Source organism: Vigna unguiculata, chromosome 6 (assembly GCF_037176805.1).
Source record: "Vigna unguiculata cultivar grain cowpea cultivar isolate G323 ecotype 2 chromosome 6, ASM3717680v1, whole genome shotgun sequence".
Classification (NCBI taxonomy): domain Eukaryota; kingdom Viridiplantae; phylum Streptophyta; class Magnoliopsida; order Fabales; family Fabaceae; genus Vigna; species Vigna unguiculata.
The window spans coordinates 44,768,516-44,787,867 of record NC_140797.1 but is presented as its reverse complement, the minus strand read 5'-3'; the positions used below and the strand labels follow the sequence as shown (position 1 = coordinate 44,787,867).

General features: G+C 34.7%; 3 protein-coding genes and 2 non-coding genes across 6 annotated transcripts; 2 read left to right on the top strand and 3 right to left on the bottom strand.

Annotated features, from left to right (window-relative positions):
- Nucleotides 1–314: 314 nt before the first annotated feature.
- TRNAP-UGG (transfer RNA proline (anticodon UGG)) lies at nucleotides 315–386 on the top strand. The gene has a single exon. It is a non-coding gene; the product is annotated as a tRNA-Pro (tRNA).
- A 2,230-nt stretch (nucleotides 387–2,616) lies between these two features.
- TRNAP-AGG (transfer RNA proline (anticodon AGG)) lies at nucleotides 2,617–2,688 on the bottom strand. The gene has a single exon. It is a non-coding gene; the product is annotated as a tRNA-Pro (tRNA).
- Nucleotides 2,689–3,921: 1,233 nt separating this feature from the next.
- Nucleotides 3,922–9,973, top strand: LOC114188676 (BRCT domain-containing DNA repair protein). Its single transcript, XM_028077264.2, has 8 exons — nucleotides 3,922–4,176; nucleotides 4,285–4,620; nucleotides 5,309–7,644; nucleotides 7,728–7,997; nucleotides 8,595–8,675; nucleotides 8,978–9,089; nucleotides 9,166–9,232; nucleotides 9,630–9,973. The coding sequence occupies exons 1-8, from the start codon at nucleotides 4,089–4,091 to the stop codon at nucleotides 9,724–9,726; spliced, it is 3,387 nt and encodes a 1,128-aa protein (XP_027933065.1). The 5' UTR covers nucleotides 3,922–4,088; the 3' UTR covers nucleotides 9,727–9,973.
- A 131-nt stretch (nucleotides 9,974–10,104) lies between these two features.
- Nucleotides 10,105–13,888, bottom strand: LOC114189043 (uncharacterized). Its single transcript, XM_028077740.2, has 7 exons — nucleotides 13,225–13,888; nucleotides 12,682–12,831; nucleotides 12,423–12,545; nucleotides 12,294–12,335; nucleotides 11,866–11,982; nucleotides 11,199–11,665; nucleotides 10,105–11,100 (listed from the first exon to the last, which is right to left on the bottom strand). The coding sequence occupies exons 1-7, from the start codon at nucleotides 13,727–13,729 to the stop codon at nucleotides 10,471–10,473; spliced, it is 2,034 nt and encodes a 677-aa protein (XP_027933541.1). The 5' UTR covers nucleotides 13,730–13,888; the 3' UTR covers nucleotides 10,105–10,470.
- Nucleotides 13,889–14,701: 813 nt separating this feature from the next.
- On the bottom strand, nucleotides 14,702–18,862 carry LOC114188987 (uncharacterized). Of its 2 annotated transcripts, XM_085674276.1 has the most exons (9): nucleotides 18,693–18,862; nucleotides 18,520–18,578; nucleotides 17,098–17,496; nucleotides 16,613–16,733; nucleotides 15,897–16,212; nucleotides 15,706–15,778; nucleotides 15,366–15,456; nucleotides 15,202–15,281; nucleotides 14,702–15,053 (listed from the first exon to the last, which is right to left on the bottom strand). In XM_085674276.1, the coding sequence occupies exons 2-9, from the start codon at nucleotides 18,571–18,573 to the stop codon at nucleotides 14,919–14,921; spliced, it is 1,269 nt and encodes a 422-aa protein (XP_085530402.1). In that variant the 5' UTR covers nucleotides 18,574–18,578; nucleotides 18,693–18,862; the 3' UTR covers nucleotides 14,702–14,918. The 2 variants fall into 2 exon arrangements, with proteins under 2 accessions (XP_085530402.1, XP_027933483.1); XM_028077682.2 differs by having other exon boundaries at nucleotides 18,520–18,822.
- Between the last annotated feature and the right edge of the window lie 490 nt (nucleotides 18,863–19,352).

Here is a 19,352-nt window from a genome sequence, read left to right as displayed (position 1 = left end):
CAATTTTGATTTTGATTCCAAATAATGACGATTTATAATAGCATAATAAGGATGACTATTACAATCTAATATTATCATTTCTTTTACACAATTCTCCCCAGTACACTTTTACAACAAAATTATATATCCTCTATATAATTTAGTTTATCAAAATTATTAACATATAAATTATATTCTTGACATTATTCCTAATCGTTGACGTCTTAAACTTCAGACTTCTTACCCTTGCAAAAACACAAGCTACGGTTTTCAAACTGAAAAAGTTATATGGAAATGTATCATCATATATATAAAAATTCGTGATTAAGAGACGAGGGCATTTGGTCTAGTGGTATGATTCTCGCTTTGGGTGCGAGAGGTCCCGAGTTCGATTCTCGGAATGCCCCAAGTTTTGTTTTAGTTCTTTTTTATACATTTCATGTTTCCATTCTTATTTCTGTTTTCTTAACTATTTTATTTTTTATTAATTTTAAAATTGCAACATTTCAAATTTAAATATTATTATTTTGAAAAAGAAAAAAATTAGGAGAAATTAATTATCTATCTACTTCAATTATCTGCATTAAATACTTACTACACCACAATTCAATTTGTAGGTTATTTCTCTCTTTCTCTTTTATTCAAATATGATTTATATTGCTTCCTAACACTCAAACATAGAATAATAATAATAATAATAATAATAATAATAATAATAATAATAATAATAATAATAATAATAATAAATAATAATAATAATAATAAATATTATATATATATATATATCTAAAAAAATAATACTAAATTTCAACTAATTAAAATAAGATAGTACTGTACAAAAAATAAGTACTTCAAACCAAAAAAGACTGACATTGTGTTTGGATGAAGCATTTCAACAATACTTAAAAATTAAATGATTTGCATTTGAATTGTTTGCAATTAAATTCCATTCATTTTTTAAATAATTTGTTTGGATAAGGAAATTAAAATACCTTACATTTCAATTTCTTGTTTGAAAAAAACAACTGAATTTATTGTGAGATAAAATTTAATTTTAACAATATTTATTTTAGGCTTAATTATGTTTTGAGTTCATGATAAATTTGGAAACTCGACGATCAAGAAGGGCCCGACGACACGGACGGGTCTGACGACCCGGACAGGTCCGACGACCTAGACAGGCTCGACGACCTAGACAGGCCAACGACCTGGACGGGTCCGATGACTCAAACGAGCCTTCCAAACCGTCGGGCCCGTCTGGGTCGTCGGGCTCGTCCGGATAGTTTGACCCGTCTGAGTCGTCAAACTCATCTGTGTCGTTGGGACCATCCATGTCGTCGGGTTCGTCTAGATCGTCGGGCTTGACGGTTTGGAAGGGTTCGTCCGGGTTGTCGGGCTCGTCTAGGTCGTCGAACTCGTCCAGGTTGTCGGGCCCCTCCGGGTCGTCGGACCCGAAGGTTTGGAAGGGCCTGTTTGGGTCGTCGGGCAGTCCGTGTCGTAGGGCCCGTTTGGGTCGTCAGGCTCATCCGGGTTGTCAGGCCCATCTGGATCGTCGGGTCCGTTCGGGTTATCGGACCCGTCTGGATTGTCGGGCCCGTTAGATCATTGGTCTTGTCCAGATAGTTTGCCCCGTCCAAGTCGTCGGGCCATTCTGGGTCGTCGGACCCGTTCTGGTCATAAGGCTCGTCCGGGTCATCGGGCCCGTTTGGGTCAACGGACGAGCCCGTCTGGATCATCAAGCCCATTTAGGTCATCGGGCCCGTTTGGGTTGTTGAGCCCGTCTGGGTCGTCGGACCCATCTGGATCGTCAAGCCCATTCGGGTCATTAGACCCGTTTGGATCGTCGGACCCGTCTGGATCGTTGAGCCTATTTGGGTCGTCGGACCCGTTTGAATAGTCGGCTCCGTTTGTGTCATCGGGCCTACCAAAGAGTCTAGAATGTGAGGTTGAGTGAGAAGAATTTCAAATTTCACCTATTTTGAGGGTATTTGAATTTCTACTAATTTATCTTATTGAAATCTTTCAAAAAAATGCTTGCATTTGAAATGCTTTTTAATTTTTGTATCCAAACAAAACATTTCATTACAAAGCAATCTAAATTCTTAAAGAAATAAATTACTTCATTAAAATAATTAGTTAAACTTATTTGTTGAAATCGAAAACGAACGTTAATAAAAATTCACGTAATCTTATAGTATTTTAGTATAAAATTGGTTCTACCTTATAGATGAAAATACTATCATAATAATTTTAGTTTTATTTTGTTTAAACGATTAGAATTAAATATTTAATCACTTTAATTATAATTTTGTTTAGTTGAATTTAATGTATTGTTGCATCTTAAAATGCTTGCAATTAAGTTTGAAAAGAACAAATATATGCTGAAACAATGGTTAATTCTATTGTCTTAATTAATATTCTGATTATACTATTGGGGTTAATAGTGATCTACAAACTGATTTTCAATATTTTGAAGTAAAGTATTGAATTATAAAAAAGTATGAACAGTGAGATAATTAAAATAAAAATGTAATATTAACATATTAAAAACAAACATATAAACTTTTATTTCACAATAAAATAGATATACGAAGGAAATATAGTTCAAAAACAAAAGTAAAAACCTTATAGAAATAAGGGGCATTCCGAGAATTGAACTCGGGACCTCTCGCACCCTAAGCGAGAATCATACCACTAGACCAAATGCCCGTCACAATTTTTATCATTTTATTACCGAATGTTAATTATACGGATCTTAACATTATAGAAATATTAAATGACCTTCTTTTAACTTGATCGATCTTAAGAATTGAATGATAATATATATATATATATATATATATATATATATATATATATATATATATATATATATTATCAATAAAAGATAAATTATTTATATTTGTAACAGTATTAATTATGTTAATATCTGTGAACTGAAATATTATTCTTCAGTGACATTCTCTTTTTCTTTTATTTTTATTTTTTGTACCTTTATTTCATTCTTAGCCCTTTTTTTATCTCAAATTTTCACCTCAATCTTTCACTTTTTTTCAAAATAAAATTATACTCACCACGGTAAAATTAAAGAATTAAGAAATTTTTTAACTAAACAGTTTTTTCTTTGATTAAATTTATTTTTGGTATTTTTTTCATAAATAATAATATGTTTTTATTTTGGGTGATGAATTTATCTACTGTATGTACGAATGTGGTGGGTGATAAATTTATTTTTTTCCAAATAAATAAGAAATAATAAATTTATATTAAAAAAATTATAACAAAAAGTAAAAAATTGATTGTTTTTTAAAAGTAAGACTTTTGATAAAATTAAAAAGAATGTATACATATAATTAAACTTGAAAAATTTCATAAAAAGTTAAAAATTAAAATCAATGAAAATGTTGAATTAAAAAACATTCAAATGTTACATAATTAATTATATAATTTAAAAATATTTAAATTCATAAGAAACTTAAAACTTTATTTATATATATATATATTATGGATATAATATAAAAAAAACCTTATAGTCTTTTTAAGTGTCAATTTGATCTTGATTTTTTAAAAACTGATATAATGTGATCATTTTTGTTAAATTTATTAAAAGGGATGAGTGATTTTTAATCAAAATTGAAGTTGTTAATATGATGATTTATTTTATTAATATAATTAACATAATTATAATATCAATTTTCATAAAAATTTATTGATTCATTTAAAAAATTTTAATTTGAAAGATCAAATTACATTAATTTAAAAAAAATAGAACTAAATTAAAATTTAACAAAATTTGAAAACCAATTTAATATTAAAAAAAGAAAAAGGGAGTAAAAGACTAATTTAACCCAAAAACTAAAATCAAATAAATAATTTTTTTTAACAAAGTGATAAAGAATGACGGTTTGCCACCAAACTTGTTTATTCACTGGAACGAATAACCGGCACACAGTACTAAACCCTAAAATGTGAAAAAAATTACCAATTACACTGTTCATCAAGCGGCGAGTAACCCAAAAACCCGCGACATTTTCCCTCCAAAAAGTTTCTGACTCTTTAATCTTTTCTATTCTCTGTCGGTGTCCTAATCTGGAGTAGGCGTTTTCAGGATGAGTCCAAACCATTCTACCGGCAAGGATGATCACGGAATCCACGCAGATTTTGATTACGTCGACACTCAACCATTCGATGCTGATGGTCAGTACCTCTTTTATTCAATTCAATTTCTTTTATATCTATCATGTGACTGAAACCCCTAATTTTGCATCAAATATAACATTTTTGTTTGTTTTGATGAAATCTCAGGCGTGGAGGACGATGATTGCGGTGACAACGAGTGGCAGTACTTCGAAGATACTGTGCCTTTCGACGACGACGGCGTTTTGGATACCGAGGCGGTGGTACTTGCCGGGGAAACTCAGGTATTTGAGGACGATGACGACATTTTGGTAAACGAAGCGATGAACCTTGCCACTGAAACTCAGGCGTTGGGTGATGGTGAGACGCAATTGCTGGAGGAAGAGTGTGAATCGGATAAAACGCAAGTTTTGGAGAATGTGGATGATGATGAGCATTCTGTTGACAGTGACAATGGTGAAGTGGATAGCAGAAAGGGTAAATCGTGGCAGCGAAACAGTTCTGGTGAGTGAGTCAATTCGGATTTTCCTTCTCATTTTTTTTCCTTGGGTGCGTTGGGTGGGAACTGCTGGTAATTTGGTTGGTACCTGACACTGTTTCAGCTGTCATGGCTTTGTTTCGTGTCTGTGAATTTAGAGACTTGATCAGTGGATTGATGAAGCGATCTAAAAAGTGGCGATTTTGAAGTGGTGATTTTTGATAATGTCGATCTTGTTAGTGGCTTATTCATTCTTAGGTGTTTAATAACGTATCTTAGCAATTTTAGTGGTATTTAAAATTAAAATAATTTTGTGGAAACTTTATTTGTCTGTACCCATTTCTTGCACTAGTAGGCATGCATACTGAAGAAGAGAGAAATTGGCTTACACATCATGGCTTTGCATTATCTATGACTTTCATCCCAATATTATGTTTTGATTAGGTCACCTTTGGGGTGAAATGCGTACTAATTTGCTTGAGTGTGGTGACGAGTTTTCCATTTTTTTATCTTTTTCATTTATTTTTTCGAGAAGTGGTATCCCGGCTTCTTTGTTTTTCTACGTATTTTGTATCTGACTTGACTTCTTAGCTTTATGTGTAGGACTAAATACATTGGCAGGTTGATTATTTTGTAAATTTTTTTTTCTTAAATGTAACATGTGATTGGTTTCGTTTCATTTAGTTCTCCTAATAAAGTTTATATTTTTCTCAGGTTCAATGCCACCTCGGTTTACTTTTCTTCGTGCAGAATCTTTGCGGCAAGCTGCTCTTGCCATTCACAAGGTAGATTCGAAAGAAAATCAGGATGTGACCAATTCTGTCAAGGCTAGTCAGAAATATCAGGAATCACTGGTTGTAAAGGATAAAGGGGACTCCTTTCTTAGTTGTTCAAAGAAAGTTGGGGGAGTTGATCAGGAAAATGATAGTGGGAAATATAGTGTGGAAGTTGGGGGATTTAAGAGTCAGGCTGCTAAGTCGACAGTGAGAAAACTTTTCAATGATGATGTACCTATTGAAGCAAATGGAACTTCTCTTAATGAAGGAAACGACTTAGACAAGCTGCCTATTTACCATGGTGATTTGGAAGGGTTAAGCTACGTTAACTCTCAAGAACCTGGAGTATTGTCACAGGTCAATGCTCTTGACTTTGTAGATAGGTTTCTCAAAGATAATATCACAGAGTTTGATCAAGAAACTAACTGTTTTAAGAGTATGGAGCAAAAATCAAAATCCGTTCCCAGTACAAAAAGGCAACATAGTTTGGCCAGGACTGTAAATGATAGAGGCAAAGCTGGAAGAACTGGGATTTATGAATGGGATGATAGCCGTGAGGATGAGGGTGGGGGAGATATATATCTAAGGAGAAAGAACGATTTTTTTAAGGGCGAAACACATAGGCCAAGGTCGTTGCCAGGATTCCAGAAGAAGAGAGTATGCAGACTAAATATAAATGATGATAAGAAAGACGAGAGTATTCCTAATAAAAGAAAGACTGCAGTTCATTCTGATTCAAAACTTGGGATGAATATTCTGAAAGCAAGGGACAATGTTATACCAGAAGCAACAAAAAAGTTAAACCGGAATCTGGCTAAAGAATTGGATAAACAATTTAACACTGATTGCTCTAGAGGAGATATGGAGCCTGATGCAAATGCAGGAGAACAAGAGATGTTGGATGTAGGACCAGATACTCAAATGGCTGCTGAGGTTATGGAAACATTGTGCAATGCAAAGGATATTGTTGATAATGATACTGCTCATGTTACTAGTAGTGGTTTAACTTGTAAACTCAATAACTCTTCTATCGGAAAAGTGGGGCTGGTTTCGTCAAAGGAACATTTGGGAGAATATGACAGGAAAAGGAAAGTTGGTGTTAAATCAATGTTGCAAGCTTCAGGTATATCAAAGAGAAACACTAAAGAAGTCAGGCAACACACAGAGGACAGTGTGATGACTAGATCAAAGAGGAGTAAGTTAAATGCACAAGGCAACCAAACCTCCAGTGGTAATGAAAATGGTAGAGTATCCTTGTCTCCGAAAAATGTACGAAGAAAGTCAGCTCGATCTTTGAAAAGAGGCCAACTTGATGAGTTGAATAATCCTGATGGCAATAATGAAGAAAGTAAAGGGAGTTCTGTCATTAAAAGGCAATTGCAGGATGGTGTGTGGCATATTTCACCAATTGCCTACAGAACTAGACGACGGTTATCAGTAAATGTATCAATAAACCTTGATATATCACCCAAGAGTTTGAGAGATGGGAATATAGGTATTGATTCCCATGAGAAAAGTAGTGGAATTGGCCTACCGGCATCCAAAGCATTGGATTCTAAATCTATTACAGGATCTTCTGGTCACTTTGAAGTAGGTGATAATTCCAAATTGAGTCAATTTGGGAATTCAGCTCTGAAGGTAAGTGTTGTTAGTGTCAGTGATGGTGTTGAATTAGATATTGTAGATTGTCCTAAAAGAAGGAGATCACTCAGAATTAGGAAGTTGTCTATGCATGATAAAGGATCCGAGATATTAGATTGTTCTTCCAAACCATCTGCAAAACCTATAGATACTGGGAAATCTACTTCTGGTAAGAGAAAAATGAGAACAGATTCTGATGTCAAATCACATGTAAATAGCAAGGACCAGTCATCTTCGAATGATGGTTCAGTAATATCTTCTGTTGATCGAAAACAAGGGAAAATATCAGAGCTAAATTTAGATAAAACAGACCCAAGGGATAATGTTAGTAATTCTGAAGCCACCAGTTCAGATGAATCGCCAAGAGATAGGAGCAAGTTATCTGACTTGGCATTTTCAACTCCGTCAAAGTATAAGAGGCCTGTGAATGGTGCATCGCCTGTTTGTATGGGTGACGAATATTACAAACAATCATGCAATAAAAGTCTTATCAGGGAACTTCAGAGCTTGAGTGCCATCAGACCTGAATTACTTACTCCGTCTAAAGATTCAAGGAAGAGGAGGGACATGACTGATGTTCGAGTTCTTTACAGCCGCCACTTGGACGAAGATATTATTAAGCATCAGAAGAAGGTATCATTTGATTTTTTTTTTTTGAACTTCTATTAGTAAGTGCAAATGTGCGGTTTTCAGACATATTCTGGTGCTCATTGCAGATTTTAGCACGGCTTGGAGTTTCTGTAGTATCCTCCATTGCAGATGCTACCCACTTCATAGCTGATGAATTTGTGCGAACTAGAAACATGTTGGAAGCTATTGCTTTTGGTAAACTGGTGGTAACACACTTGTGGATCGAGAGCTGCGGACAAGCTAACTGTTTTATTGATGAGAGAAATCACATACTGAGGGATGCGAAAAAGGAAAAGGAGTTAGGTTTCAGCTTGCCAGTTTCACTAGCACGAGCAGTTCAGCATCCTCTTTTAAGGGTAATATATGACATGCATGATGAAATGAGTTTGGAGTATTTTTTAATTCTTGGATTATGGATTTAGAAGAGATCATGCAAATTTTTAGCATTTTCTAATTCTGACCATCTATTCAAAGATTCACTGGATTATTGAACACATCTCTTGGTCTCACTTATAAATTGTTTTAGTTTATTATGTGATAATGTATTTGTGTGTATGGATAGCCTACCCAGTGAGATAAGGCTCACTTGCCATTGTTGTTTATAAACCAGTCTTGGATTTATAATCCTCTTATCTACCACTTTTATCGTGCCTCCCCTGATTTTAATTGTAACTGTTGTTCCTATAATTTTCAACTTGGTGCTATTAAGTCCCCTTTAGTTTATGTTAGTTTTCAACTTAGTTCATGTCATAAAATTCAGTGCTATAACTTAGTTGGCTCATTATGAAACCACATCAGCAAAACATGGCTTACGGGGATAAAATCCTACACCAAAACTAAGTGAACCAGATTTTAACTTTTAGGAGGTATAAAAGTTTAATTAAACCTCTTTTGTATGCAAACATGCATTATCCTCATGTTACTCTTGGTAAAGTGATCATAATTTTCTGTAGGGTCGAAGAGTATTGATCACCCCAAATACTAAACCTAGTAAAGAGATTATCTCAAATTTAGCAAGAGCAGTTCAAGGACAGGTATACATCTTTCTTCATGTATATTCATTACTTGCACTCATGTATGGTTGAAGAAAATTATATCTTTAAAATTGGGATAGTTCCTTCTTTCCATGATTTTTTGTGAACAAATCATAGAATAATAATCAAAGTTAATAATTGTTCTATATTATTATCTGTATAATCGAAGTAATTGTTCTCCTCCTTTTCTCAGAAAACAGACACCTGTGTAAACATAGAACAAATCTTTCTTTTGGCTCAAGCTTTTGACATTACACTTGATCTATCTCAGTTATTATTTTTGCTTGTAACGATTTTCCAAGGTTGTGGAGAAAGTAGGAAAGTCGGTTTTGAAGGGCCACACAGTTCCAGATGATTTACTGATCTTATCCTGTGAAGAAGATTATGCCTTTTCGGTGCCTTTTCTTGAGAAGGGTTAGAAACTGTTTCATTTGGCTTTGGAAACTTTCTCCACATTGAAAATTTAGAATTCCATGTTTTTCACCTGCAGGGGCAATGGTGTACAGTTCAGAACTGTTGCTGAATGGTATAGTTACACAGAAGCTAGAGTATCAAAGGTCAGATTTTTTGTTCTTTTGCTCGTGTTACCAATGAATTTGAATCGATAAAGTCGAGTTTATTTCCTTATGTAAGTCTGCTGTCCAGACTTTGACACAACTTGTGTTACGGCCTGTTTTCTCCTTATTATAAACTTTCTTTTTTCTCTTTTAATAAGGAATTGAATCTCTTTTGGGAAGAAAACTTTCATTAGATACATATGTTGTTCCCTCAGGTAGTGGGGTTGGCGGGTTTGCCATTATCATGCTAGCCAATTTCTTAGCAGAATTTTCTGCTCCCAATTTTTTGATATCTAATTTAATGCCTACAAAATTGCATCTTCTCAATGATGGGTTCGTGATTTTGTGTGCCAGTATCTATGGTAGTTGAGTCCTGATGTGCACATTTTGGTTGCAGGCATCGACTTTTTGCAGACAATGTGAAGAAAACTCGTTCCACCGTATGGTTGAAAAGAGACAACAGAACATTTACACCTGTGACTAAATGTGATTAGAGTGGTTCCACTTCTATTTTTCCTCTTAAATAATTTGTAGTTTAGGTCATATGTAGATATTTTCCAACACATGTCCTACCCCCTCCCCGTTTAATATATTTATTGTGTAGAAATCTAAGAAAGGTATTTTTCTCGTCGTTTTAGTTGACCATTCCTTTTGGGACAATTGAGTGATGCAGATCGAGGTTGTAAATCTTAGTGCTAGTGTCTGTGAGATAAACTAACGTAGTATGTTGCTCTGGCGGTATCTCATGTACTTCATCTGCCGTCGTGTTCTCATGCTTGCACGGTAGTGTGCTACAAACGGGATAGAAATGTGATGAAATAGTATTTGATTGAAAAATATAAAAATGTGTTGTAAAAAAGATTATAAATAATATATAACCCAATGATGGGGAAATAATAAAAACAACGCACTCCATTCACTAACAACTGAAGCCCACAGCAGTTGTACCATAACCATTACACCAAGCATGAGATTGCTGTACCAAAAAAAAAAGACTTCCTTTAAAGAGTTTGACAAGTCACGTAAAAGTTAATAGATATGTATAAATAGTAAATGGACTAATTAGTGTGAAATGATTTTTTCAAAGTAAACACTTCACAACAAAAGTGCTTGTGATAATTGCCTACAAACAACCAATTAAAAGAAAGATTCTTCGAACAAGGAAATGAATGAGTGTCCAAAAGTGGTAGTTTAACAGACAACAATGTTGCACATGAAATTGTAGTAAGTAACTTGGGCTAATAATGATGATGCATTCCGTGCGAGTGCACTTTATAGCTGCGTTGGGGGACCTTCCTTATCATAGCCAAGGACAAATCAAGGTAAAGAGGGAGTTGCACAAGTGCAAAAAATGACACAGGTAAACACGTAGCAGCATATATGGGATAAACTGCAAATTTCAGCTCATTCTCAACTATAAAGAAATGCCCTGCACAGAATGAGACCAAGACAGATGCTATAGATGTGAAGAGTGTGGTCAATCCCAGAAGAAGCTTTCTAGGTAAGTCCAAAGCAAAATCCTTTTCTTGGAACCGAGACGTGAGTATCGAAAGAAATAAAACAAGGGCTGTGACAGAGGAACATAGTGCAACTAGTGATGTCATAGCGAAGATGTTGAAAGCAGGTCTTCCTTCAAATAATGGATAACCAGTGCGTTGATCAGGACCACCTGGTATAGCTGTCGAGGTTGCGAATGCAACTGTTGCAACCAGTGCTGCTACCAGTGTGTATGACTCTGAGGTTTTGGTCAGCCATTTCCCACCTTCTTTCGCAAGTCCTTCGTGTGTTTTAATGAAAAGTTGCTTTGCCGTTTCTCCATTCTCATTGTAACGTTCAAAGAAATTTGGTGGCATGGAGTCCTTAACAAGCTGAAAACCACCACAATCATTGTGATCGATGCCAAAAGAAAAGAAAGATAGGAACTAAAATCACCATTTTAAAACAAGTAGATAGGAAGAATATTAACCTTGTACCACTTGTATTCCCACTGCATCTGCATTGCAGCACCAGGGACACGCCAAGGCCTATGACTCCTATAGGTGGCAGCAAGATGCAATGCACTGTTACCATACTTGTCTACTTGACGAAATGCAGTTTCCCTAATCAAACTTCTCTTATTCAACAGGCTGTACACATGAGGTCGCCTGTTCTCTATGGCCAAAAGAACAACATTCTTGTTCTCAGAATCCACCTCATGGATAGCCACTGGTTCTGTGTCAAGGATCTTTTCAACCATTTCCCTCACTCCCATCTTTGCTGCAATTAGAATAGGTGCCGCCATTCTTCTACTTTTCACACTCCCATGAACACTCATACTTGTATAATCATGCTTGTACAAAGAAGAAGAAGCACGCTCGATTAGTTCATTCATCACTTGCATTGCCTGAATGTGTTTCACCTTCTTTCGTTGGATTTTACCAATCCAATTTGATCCTGCACGCGTTATCAAAGTCATGTTGTGCAAAGAAAATGTGAAAATGCATTCACCTTTCTGTACTTCAATCTGTCGAGTGCTTCTTTATTTCAAGTAATTTTACATCTAACAACGATTTGTTGTATGCAAAAAATCTCTTCATTTTAAGAAAGTGATGCAATTTTATTTTGACTAACTATGGGTAGAGAAAGAGATTTACCGACACCGAAAATGATTAGCAAGAACTTCATCATATGAGTTAGGAATCGGATCACTGCTGCCCAATTGGGAGGGAACGCGTAACGTTTCTTTTCTGATTTCTTTTCTTGCTCTTCCTCTGCGTCAGAAAATATTGTAGACATTAGTACTTTCAACAGCACCTAGTGTTTATATAACATGCATGCTACAAAACATGTTTGCATGGATCAATCGAGACAGAATAAATTAAGAACAGAAGAAGATTTGAAATTTAAATTGAAGAAAAAGAGAAAGTGTAGAATTTTTATCGCTTGAAAGATAAATTTTCTTTCAACCAAATGAACATCTATTGTTATTCTTTTTTCTTTCTGTTTTCTTACTCAAATCATGGTAAATGACTTGGTATTTACACACAACAGGGGAAATAACCAGATTTTTGCGGGACATTACTCTGTTCGTCATTGCTTGCAGCTTGGTCATCTTTTCCTATTGCTGTAACAGTGTAAAAGATATAATAAGTAATATGATATAATAAGAGTTAAAAAAAGGGTGTTCATAGAGTCTATGATAAGGACGCACCAGTACTCTTCAACAACGAAAAGAAGGTGGCACATGTTTCATAGTTCATTGGGTAGTGGTGAGTTTTATGTTCTCCATTGTAACGTACATAATCTGTTTCCTCAATCTCATCAACAATCGAACCTGACCAAAAGAAATCACCCACTATCAGTAGTGACAGACAACACTTTAGTTAATGTGAAAATTTTAGACTATTTGATTATATAAATGTAGAAAAGTTCAAAACATTTGTTGTAAGAAAGTTATATTATATTCTTACAATTGTAAATTATACTCTGAAGTAACTCCATCCGCGTGCTACTTTTGAAACAATTAGGCTTCCCAGCCAGAACCTGCAGAGGTGATAACCCGTCCCGGTTTACAGAATTCACAAGCTTTGGATACAACTTAATTATTTGAAGCGCCAAACCTATCAAATTCATTTTTTTATAGAAAAAATTTAACTGGAGTAAGATATTTACATCAGAATGAGCTTTACCTATTAACACTATCAAATTTTCAATTAAGGTACCATTTTTTTATGCTTCATCATATATGTTTTGTATCAGTTTAGTCTTTTCTACTCTTGAGATGATGATACATTGTATAAGAGTTTGATGTTTGTCAGATCAACCAAAATTAGTTCAGTTAATTGCAATGGTAAAAATACATATTTGATGTAAAGCTTGCATTAAAATGAAACTGTTGAACTCAAACAATCGAAGCAAATAAAGTTAATAATCCAAAAGAAACTGATAAAAGTGCGTGTATGAATGAAACTTGTAAACTCAAAGAATCAAACTAAAAATTGAGACAAACTAACCAAAGTGTTCACTGGAGATGGTACAATGAAGAATGGTGTTGCCATTGTTTTTCCTAACCAAGGAGTCATCCTCCTCCTCATCATCATCATGGTTTTCTTTTAGGTGATGCAGACAAAAGAAGGCCTCTCTTTCGCCATGAACAGCAGCCAAGAAGAGAGGAGTTTCACCTTCGTTGTTACGAGCAGAAATGAGTTTTGAATCTCTCTTAGCCATGTTATGGCACATGTCCACGTTCCCAACCTCTGCTGCCAGGTGCAAAGTGGTGTTTCCCTTCGAGTTTTGCATGTGCAATACGTTGAGACACACCTCTTCATTGATGCCATCCAACACCTTCCTCACAAATTTTGTTTGGCCTAAATACACTGCAAGATGCAACACTGTGTCTTCTGCTTTTGTGATCTTAGCCTCCAATGCACCAGGGTTTTTGTTGTAGGCCTCTAAAGTTTCCCTCCATTGCCCCTTCATGGCATAGTTAAACAAACTTTCAACATCAATCTCATCCATGTCAATGCCAACTTCAAAACTCTCTATGTCTCCTTCAATATTGTATCAGTATAACAATAAATTATGTACATTGCAAGTAAGCTCTGTAAGAGTGATAAAGCACGTATATTATAATGTAATGGTTAAAGTGAAAATACACAGGTCGTCCAAATAAAATGCATACTATTTTCCTAAGTATCCAAAACTATTTGGAAGTAACTATTCTTGTGTTTTAGCCAAATATGATCTTTTCTTTAAATGTACGATAAGCATTTTCTTGCCGATGGAGGAGACTTGGATTCCAATTTATATATATATATATATATATATATATATATATATATATTTGTAAATTTGGTTTTTGCCATTTTTGACGAGTATATTTATCGAGATGCATTGCTATAGTTTTTCTATCATGAAAAAAAGTAGATCAATACGATCTACAAGCATTTATTCTTTGCTCTCATATGTAAATTGATGCCTTGCGGCTTTCACCATTGTACTTTTACTAACTTTACGAGTTCATGCGGAAATGTCTATTTATGTGCTAACCATACAAAAAACCTTGACAACGTTTTATTTTTTTTTTCTCTTTTCACTCTTGCTTTGTAAGAGGTTTATTACGACATTTCCAAAAATATTCTTTTAATACAACATTTTTATTAAAAAATAATTTAATACATATAGAAAAACGTTTACTGTGATTCACACAGTTTCTTGAACCAAATTACACTCCTTAGTACTTGTAATACAGATATAAATAACATCTGCTGTGATTTTTGTTTCGTCTTACACATCTCTTGCTATAATAGTGTCACTTTCTTTTTTTTTTTTTTACTAATTTAAATTTTTTAAATAGAAATGAGAAGAAAAGTTATAAACGGATGAAAAATGTAGCCAGGCAAGATGTTTGTTATTAGTTCTTTAAATAAACAGAAAGCTTCCTGCATGGAAAACTTTTTGTTGCTTCTTAACTTTGTTACAAAAAAAGTATTCGGTGAAATAAATTTATAACTTCATAAAAACTTGTAAAAGATTATGTTTCTCTGGATTATACATTTTCATGATATTTATTTGGAAAAAAATATACTACATGGTCGTGGTATTGATTGACAAACAAAAGGTTCATAATAAACATTGTGACAGACAATCTGGTCAGTAAATACAGAGAAAAAAAAAATCCATGAAGGTGTTTCTGTCGTGATGAGATTCATACTGGGTTATCATCATGAGAGACTTGAAGCCTCCAAGTGACAAACTGGATATATGCGTAGTTGATGGCCATAGCAATTCCAAAACCCAAAACTGATGAAAGAAGTATGGCATATATGGCCATCAAATGCAGCTGCAACAGAGTCAAAATGCTTTAGCATATCAAAGTAATCAACTAAGGATATGGTATGTAAAGTTTTTTCAATTACAAGGAATCATCACTGTAACTTCTTTTTAATTTGTCGATGCAAGAAGAAAGAAATTTCTACATTCGTACTCACCATTGTATAAAACAGATGCACAGTTAAAGCCACAAGGGCAAACTCGAGAGCAGCATATGTCCATATGTACTCCTTAATTGCTGCACACAACACAAATACATATATGAAATTAAAATTCGAACAATATATCATTTCGTCACGAAAAAACCAAAAAGAAAGGTTACCCAGGATGACTGCAAAAATAGAAGCTAGGAGGCCCAAGGTAAAGGCAAATGGTGCTGCAATAATTATAGCTTGAGTCTTCAATTCAGGAAGCTACAACATAGAGAAAGAAAAATGTAAACCAATTATTCTTGAACACCGAAATGTCAGAAAAAGAAAGAAAAATTAGAAACACAACCGAACTATAAACATTTTTATACTAATACAATGGTAATTATGCATGAGTAGCTACTGTTCATTTTTCTGTTCCACCAACAGTCTTTAGTGAAATATATACTAGAAACTTGTTGTGTTCTTCAATGATGGATGTTAGAAGTCATTTGTCAAAGGAAATAGGCATACCAGTAGCTGTTCAAGGAAGAAAAAGTAGCATATTGTGCTGATCAGGACAAGCACCACAAAGTCTTGCCATGCACTGCAAATAAGTTTAAGAATTTTAGCCGAAAAGGAATGACATGGTTACCCAAAAATAAAGTGTATGGAAAAGAATAGAAAATAATGGATTTGCTTGAAGACAGTGGTTTTCAAATCACCTTATTGACTCTGGATGCAGACTCTGCTGGCCTTGCATCTGTCTGTTTTGTCGTTGAACAGAGCTTGTCACACGAAGCAAAGTTACAGGTAAATTCTGAACCTCTTGCCTACATACATCACATTTCTTGTCGCTTTTGTTGCTAAACCATTTAATTAAACATTCTTCATGCACCAATCTCAGGTCACCTTTGCAACTGCATTCCATTTTAAAGGTATTCCTTTCATCACACACATCAAAACATATCCTGCACACTGCTTCCTCTTCAGGAATTTCTTCATCGGCAGTAACTTCTACTGGCACCGGAGTTATTTGATCTGATTGGCCAGGTATAAAGAGTTCCCATATAAGTTTCAAATGTAATATATGCTAGAAAACATGTAAAGTAATTCCAGTGTTAATTACACTTTCATGGTTCAGAAAATAACAGAAATATTTCCGCATTTCTACATAAGGTGTCAAACCCTTAACTTGAATTATTTGTTTATGGTAAAAGTCAATTAACTCAAACCTTAACATTAAGAATCCACTTAAGAGACTTTTAAACTATTCCATCAAACAAATGAACATCATCATGTGGGGAAATAACACACTAGGTGGGATTATAATAAATTTCAACCTTCGGAAAATGATTAGATATCTTCAAGCTTAAGAATTGAAAAACAGAACAAAGCAGGACAATGAAACTGTAATAGTAGAGTTCGTGGCATAACATACCATCATTTGAATCTTGTTGCTCTTGTTCAGTACGGGTAGAAAAAGAGACAGATCTTACAATAACAACATTTCGTCCAGGTACAGAAAGGGACCTTGAAACCTTAGAACGATCAACATCTTTCTGCATACAAAATTACAAAACAGGCATTTTCTTCATTTTAATTTTTTTTTTACACAAAAAGGAAACCCTTGATTTTATGCAATCATGCATCTAAAATATGCTATAGAAGGCACTAAACATGAGTTTGAATTTCATGCTTTCTAAAATACATCATTGAAAATCTCACATCTGATCAGTTTCATCTTTCCCTTTTTGGTGGAGGCAAATGTTCAGTTTCTTTGATAGCATGTTCGAAACAATATCCTGATTCCCGAGGGTAATATGACCTTTATATGTGATTCTCTTTTTCTATGGCCACAGGTACAGTTAGCACAAATTTTGATCTTGAAAATCCATAAATAAAGCAAAGTAGAAGATAACTTACATGTGGCTTAATTTGTTCATTATATGTCCTTGCTGAAATGGGTGTAGCAACTGAAGGAGACAGATTTGATGCTGGTGTAACAGGAAGAGAAGTGCATCTTTTCCATGCAATTTCAGATATGGAGGCCATATTAGAACTGTCTGAAGCTGTCTTGGGGTCTGAACTAAGTAGGCTGCTTCTTTCCCCATCCCCTACATTTCCTTTTCTTTTGAAGCTCAAGGCCCGCAAGAAGCCTCTTGATGATGATATCCCTTTGGTGAAACTTTGAGAATGGTCCAGAACCCTCCCACCACTAGTGCTCCCAAACCCTATAGGTCTAGGAGGAACTTGAAGTGAAATATCAGGGCGCCTACCATTGGGTCCACTATCTGAAACCTCTTTGTTTCGCAGTGGGACACCCTGCATGTAACAAGGACACTTTAACAAAACCTTGTGTTGTGCCATGATTCCAGCAGTTTGGCATAATTTCACAAAGAACAGCGGATAATATAGCAAAAGTAATTTCAACAAGCATCATGAATGCAATAGTTAAAATGCAAGCATGTAAAAGATTGAATATGCCAAAACACGACAACTAATGCAAGCACATCAAAAGGTTGCACTCAAATCTAGTTCCATGATGAATAACAAATTATCCTTAACAAGTTGATCATTATTAGATGTCCTCTTTCAACACGGAGATTCAAGAATTGAATCAAGTGCATAAATCAATGCAAATGGCAAAGAGTCTATACATTTCTCCACAGAAACTGGTAAATAAAAAACACAGCAAGATGTCAAAAAAGTTAAGAAGAAAAAGGCCATATCTAGAACCCTTTTGCAAACGACATTATCGTCAGAGCACACAACTGATGCATCAACTTCAAGGACCTACCAAAAAAACCTGCAAACTCAAAATCAAAATTTTCGCACCACCGGTTAGAGCACATGCATGTTCTCCCTCATCTTCTCCTATACCCTCTTATAATTGAAACAACACAACCAACAAGTACAGCACATACACACATGTTGACATGCTCTCATCAGATAAAGGTAGGCACTTAAACATAGATTCATGTCCAACTCAACCTCAGCCCACAACAAGGAGAAAAAATGAAGATGCATATCCTGACCAACAACATTCTAAATATTGAAACTCACACACGATTAAGGAAATCAATTAAAAACGTGGGCTTTTCAGAAACAGTCCTCCTGAGTAGACACGGCAGAATAAGCTAAAATTAGAAACCCTTAAATTGGATCCAAAAAAAAGAAATGACTGGGAAAATAACAGGAAGGTAATCCAGTGCCCATATGAAGAATCAAAATAAAAAGGGGTTATAAAGAAGAGTTGTAAAATCAAATGGAAAAGCCAAAGGAGAAAAAATAAAGTGAAAAGAAAAGAACTTGGCATGTTAAAGATGGAAAAAATGGTAAGAGAACCTGATGGGAAATCTCGGGAGCTTCATCAGTGAGTGATGGTTGAGGAGCTTGCATTATGGCTAGTCGCAAAGATCAAAAAGCGCAAAATGAGGGAAAAAACCAAAGAGAAAAGCATAAGAAGAAAAAAATAAAAAGGAAAGAGAAAGAGATAAGTGAAGGGAATAGAATCCAACAAAGATTGTACTACAAAAGAATCAAGCAACTATTGAAGACCCCAGTTCCTCCCCTGGAATTATTTTACATTATTTGTGGAATACTGGTGTTATCACAGCACGGAATCTTTTTCATTCTTGAACATCTGCGTCACTTTTTCTCCCTAAATTCTTAATAACCGAGTATTTTTACTGTCTATTTTAACAAATTAAAAACATTTGGTGTCTTTTTCTTATATAGTAACTTTGGAGGACATGACTGATTACTTCTAGTAGGATTTTCATTCCTTTCCCAATAATGTTCATGATGCTTGATCTAATTATTTTTAAAATTATATCTAATCTTTTTGATAAATATTACACTCATAATTTTAGTATGAGAACTTTGTTTTTGGACAAGACTACTACAAAATAATAAAAATATTTGTTTGAGTATCTATGAAAGTTAGAACTTAATTTGTGAGTTTAAAATTATTAATTAAGCTGTAAGAAAGATGAAGCTTCAATGGGAGAGAGTAGAAAACACTCAATTAACAAAGGAGAGTAGTTTCGTGAGTCCGGTTCGTTGTCCGGTCTGATAAATCCGGTCCAATGTCCGGTCCTGGAAGGAAGATGATAATTAAAAAAAGCCATTCAAGTGATGTTGACTAAAATGGACTTATATGTTCTTTATAAGTTGAG

Excerpts from the sequence above, each read along its gene's own strand:
- LOC114188676 (XM_028077264.2), top strand. The coding sequence starts at position 4,089 with ATGAGTCCAAACCATTCTACCGGCAAGGATGATCACGGAATCCACGCA. Across the intron at positions 4,621-5,308 it reads GTGGCAGCGAAACAGTTCTG|GTTCAATGCCACCTCGGTTT; the intron begins GTGAGTGAGTCA and ends TATTTTTCTCAG. Across the intron at positions 8,676-8,977 it reads CAAGAGCAGTTCAAGGACAG|GTTGTGGAGAAAGTAGGAAA; the intron begins GTATACATCTTT and ends CGATTTTCCAAG.
- LOC114189043 (XM_028077740.2), bottom strand. The coding sequence starts at position 13,729 with ATGGATGAGATTGATGTTGAAAGTTTGTTTAACTATGCCATGAAGGGG. Across the intron at positions 12,336-12,422 it reads TTCGTTGTTGAAGAGTACTG|CAATAGGAAAAGATGACCAA; the intron begins GTGCGTCCTTAT and ends ACACTGTTACAG. Across the intron at positions 11,983-12,293 it reads TGCAAGCAATGACGAACAGA|AGGAAGAGCAAGAAAAGAAA; the intron begins GTAATGTCCCGC and ends TTTCTGACGCAG.
- LOC114188987 (XM_085674276.1), bottom strand. The coding sequence starts at position 18,573 with ATGCAAGCTCCTCAACCATCACTCACTGATGAAGCTCCCGAGATTTCC. Across the intron at positions 17,497-18,519 it reads CTCCCGAGATTTCCCATCAG|GGTGTCCCACTGCGAAACAA; the intron begins GTTCTCTTACCA and ends TGTTACATGCAG. Across the intron at positions 15,054-15,201 it reads TGCATCTGTTTTATACAATG|CTGCATTTGATGGCCATATA; the intron begins GTGAGTACGAAT and ends ACTCTGTTGCAG.